Source organism: Monodon monoceros, unplaced genomic scaffold (genome assembly GCF_005190385.1).
Source record: "Monodon monoceros isolate NGI ecotype Baffin Bay Population unplaced genomic scaffold, NGI_Narwhal_1 Super_Scaffold_3, whole genome shotgun sequence".
Lineage (NCBI taxonomy): Eukaryota > Metazoa > Chordata > Mammalia > Artiodactyla > Monodontidae > Monodon > Monodon monoceros.
The window spans coordinates 11,350,983-11,355,427 of NW_021703780.1; the positions used below are offsets into that span (position 1 = coordinate 11,350,983).

Genomic DNA, 4,445 nt, shown 5'->3' on the forward strand with positions numbered 1-4,445 from the left:
CCCAACTGAAATGTTATTTAAAAAATATCTTGTCAGGATATAAGGTCACTTCACTTTCTGTTTTTAACCTGTAAAAGTTATTATTTGCTTTGAAACAAAATTGCATACAGTACTTTTTCCTCTTGGGGATTCTTTTTTTTGGAGGAGTGTCTGTGCTCCAAGCTCCTTCAGGATCCTACTAGCCAAAGTTATATCGCAAAGGTGGTCTTAATGGTATGTCATTTATTTAACTCTTTAATACTTAGCGCAGTTGTTAATGTACAGTATTTTCTGGGGCTCCTTCTCTGAAAGGGGAAGAATATATCTATAAAATGTTTTATGAGCCAGTTAAGATAATTTTGGATCCAGTTGAAAAAAGATTAAATTATTATTCACTTTGAAACTTACACCACTCATGCCAAAGTACTTGATGTTTATACTTATCTGGAGCTCAGAATCTTTATGCTACACAAATGTTTCAAACAAGGCAATGGCTTACACTTTACAAAGTTTAGAAATGACACCCAAAGGACAGAGGGTAACTTTTCACCAGTGTGGATGGAACAATGACGATGGGCACTTGTACCAGTCTGATCACGAAGTCTCTATGTGGTTTCTCCACTGGACCAGGTTATATGCACACGCGTGCACGTGGAGAAAGACAGGAAGGTGCCATTCAGTGTCATCGTTTCTCAAATGCTATTCTCTCTACGTGCAGGTCATTCAAGTAAGATGAGAATGTGCGTCTCCAAAATACCCCCAGTTGTATCTTGGAATTTGTTTTAAATACAGAGGTAAGGTTTGTATGAGAATGTCTTTAACCACCAAAGAAATCAACCTAGATTAGGATACCTGGCATGAAAATTATCTAATTTTCAAAGCCTATGACCTGAGCTTGTAATGGGCAAAGGCGTATTCATTAAAGACATTTCTGGAAAGTACGTGCACCATCTACACATCCAGATATTCCTACAGAAGTTACACCCTGTGCCTCCCTTGGAAGACCAGAAGGAAGAAAGCCTGTCCCACAGACTGAAGTAGACTTCCAGGCCGAGGGTGAGCCTGTTCTCTAGGGAGGCAGTGCCACACCTGAGGCGTGGTAACAACTCTCACACCAAGAGGGAGGAGAGGAGAAGGGGCCAAGTGAGAGGGAGGGAGGGAGGGAGGGAGGGAGAGGAAGTTACCACTCTAGGAGGCTGAGAGAGTCTGCATCCCAATCACAGTGCTTCATCAGGCAACAAGATTTTCTAGCTGGAAGGCACACAGAAAATGAACAGAACAATAACTAAGACAGTGGAAATTACAAGAAAAAAATCTCTTTTGGGCGTAAAGTACAATGTAGCATGAGGCTACCAACCAACCGGACTTGAAACAACCTCTAACACAGCCTCTAACAACCTTGAAACACAACCTGCTGACATTAGGGTCTGGGTCAGTAGGTGAAGAGGATTCAGTTACAATGATTCTTCAGCACTTAGTAAAGCTCCCGTGCCTTTTAAATGGAGACCCCCAATCCTCGATTAAAGCAAAAGACTTAAAATTGTGGAGAGTTATACAAATATTTACTGCTGGTATGTCCCAAAGGTCACTGGCCCAGCTGAGTGGAGTCTTCCTTGCTTCGTCCACCACCACTCAGAGTTATAAAGTCAACTAAACAGGAAAGATGGAAGCAGCAGTTATGAAATTTCTCACTTCTCTGCCTTGGTTATATGTCCATAATTTGCATACAATAAATAATATGCATTAAATTAAAAATCAGCATTAAAATTGGAAATGAGGGAAAAAAAGCACAGCAATCTGGTATTTTAAGGCAAAACAATAAAATGCTCTTTAAATAGATACTTTATTATATCCACAGACGATAAAATCCCAGAGCTACTGTTAGGCACGTAAATACAGATCCTGTAAGAAAAAAAACAATTGTGCATAGTATTAGTTCTATGAACAATTACTTGCGGGAACATCTTTTTATTAAGAAAACAGACACTTTTCCACCAAGAAAGTAAAACCAAACCCAAGAAATTTGGCTTGCTCACTGATGTGCCACATCCCATGAAACACCTGTCTATTAGAAAACCCCACACCTGAGACCATCATCTTGAAAGTACAAATGCATCCAATATCCAAGAAAACTTTTCAGTAAAAGTACAGAATCACAAAAATTCTGTGGTCACAAAGTATATGCACATGTAACACACAGGGACACACCTTTTAACTTGATGAGCAAATCCTACTTCTAAATACCATTAGACTTCAAAATACTGATTGATCCAAAATGTTAAATCTGAGTTAAAATAATGGCTAAGTAATATTTTTTGGTACATGAATCTTCCTTCCCTCTTTTGGCTCAAAAACTGCAAAAGGAAAATAACACCTTATAAGGAGAAGCAGAAAAGATCACAACTCAACTATCTGTAAAATATTTCCATCTTGAATGTTACAAAAAATAACTCCAAATAACTATAGTTCGATGCCAGTATCTCATGAAATTTAAGATTCCATCAATAGTAGTAAATAAAATCATGTACTTTACAAAGAAAGAAAAAATGCCAATTATTGTATGATATTCCATCTATTGGAAATTGTAAGATGCCTTCCAATTTCAGAGATGTTAAAACATGAAAAAACATTGTGTTAGAATCAACCAAATGCAATATCTGTCTTTGACTTAATTTATAAATTTTATTTATTTTGGGACTTCCCTGGCAGTCCAGTGGTTAGGACTCTACGCTTCCACTGCAGAGGGCACATGTTCGATCCCTGGTTGGGGAACTAAGATCCCACATGCCACGTGGCATGGCCAAAAAATTTAAAAAAAAATTTTTTTTTGTTTAAATTTATTTTCAGCTTGTTTTAACTAATCTAGATACAAAATGGCTTACCTGCTAAATATTTAATATTATCAAGCTTGTGTGACTCAAGCATGGTTTTGAGGCCAGCAACCTCGGTATCTATCTTCCTGTCTGTCTGCGTGATGGCCCGATCTTGCTGGGCGTGCTTTTAAAAGAAAGATTCACAGCATTAAACCACTTTGGATGCATCCCCTCTGTTGTTAGTCCTAGAGTCCCTTCCCAGCAGGGTCAGATTAAGGAGACCTGGGCTTTAGTCTGAGTTCTACTAGCCTCATGATGTATTGTACTGGTCAGGGCTGTAGCTATCTCTAGGCCTGTTTCCTTCTGTTTGAGACAAAGAAAAAGGTAACACTGGCCCTGTCTTCACATCAGCTGTTTAGAGAATCAAGTGTGATAAGTGATGGAGGGAAGCTTTTTAAATTATAGACTGCTCTGCAAATAAGATTAAGATTATGAAGCTGGTCTGTCCTCAATGGCAATGACTAAGCCTCATGCTTCTGAATTCCTCTTAGTGAAAGGTATACAGAAAGTGCTTTAACAAAATGAATGGAATCTCAGGCAATCTAAAAGCAACAGCGCTCGCCTTGATGCTATTTCTATTCAGTTTTTAAAAGTTTTCTTCCTTTATAGTTCGAATGCCAAGTGTTTTATTATTATGAGGCTTGGCTATACCAAGGACCTATATGCGTTCTTTCCCAAATATAATACAGTTAAACCAGATACACAATTAACTCCCAAAGGGTGGTAAGTTTGGCTGATGTTATAAAGGGTTTGTAACATTTCATTAATGCATAAAAGCATAGGAAATACTTCACTAAAAGTCCTAGGGCAAGTAAGTGGTTCCCTGTGATGAATAATTCAGGTAATGAATAAGGAAATAAATGCCTGGATGAGTAAAATATTCCAGAGGAACAGTTTACTGTTCTCTCATGGAAGTCTCTTGCAGGTTTCAAAGGTCCCAGGTAATATAGGATGGTAAATAAGTTATGCATGCCACAAGCTAAAAATATAATAAAACATCTCCATTCCTTATTATTCTTCAATCACTGAGATTTAAAGTTTCATTAAGATAATTAAGTATTTTGTGTTCCAAAAAATCCTATGATATTCTACTTCTCGGTATATATACCCAAAATAATTGAAAACAGGAACTCCAATAGATATCTGTATGCCCATGTTCACAGCATTATTCACAATGGCCACAAGGATGATCAAAATGTACTACATCCATACAATGGAATATTATTTAGCCTTAAAAAGGAAAGAAATTCTGACATATGCTACAACATGGAGGAATCTTGAGGACATTATGCTAAGTGAAATACACCAGTCACAAAAGGACAAATACTGTATGATTCCACTTACATGAGGGACCTAGAATAGTCAGATTCATAAACAGAAAATAGAATGGTGGCAGCCAGGGGAGGAAGAAAGGAGGGGTTGGTGCTTCAAGGGTAGAGTTTCAGTTCTGCAAGATGCAAAGTGAATCTTTTCTTACCAATGACACCATTTCTGTTTTTACTTCCAGCAGCTTCCTTTCGTTTAATGAATACTGAAACAAACACGTAACACAGGTCAGATTCTGATTTATTCCCCTCTCTCTCCTCCTCCTCT

The 4,445-nt window shown here is 37.8% G+C and overlaps 1 protein-coding gene across 1 annotated transcript in view; it reads right to left on the bottom strand.

Annotated features, from left to right (window-relative positions):
- Positions 1-1,784: 1,784 nt before the first annotated feature.
- The window catches only part of MCUR1 (mitochondrial calcium uniporter regulator 1), an 18,218-nt gene continuing 15,557 nt past the window's right edge, over positions 1,785-4,445 (bottom strand). The window contains exons 7-9 of the mRNA XM_029243775.1: positions 4,330-4,383; positions 2,862-2,976; positions 1,785-1,881 (exon numbers count right to left, since the gene is read on the bottom strand). Coding sequence (XP_029099608.1) covers positions 1,826-1,881; positions 2,862-2,976; positions 4,330-4,383 — 225 coding nt within the window. The 3' untranslated portion in view covers positions 1,785-1,825. The remainder of the gene's footprint in view (positions 1,882-2,861; positions 2,977-4,329; positions 4,384-4,445) is intronic.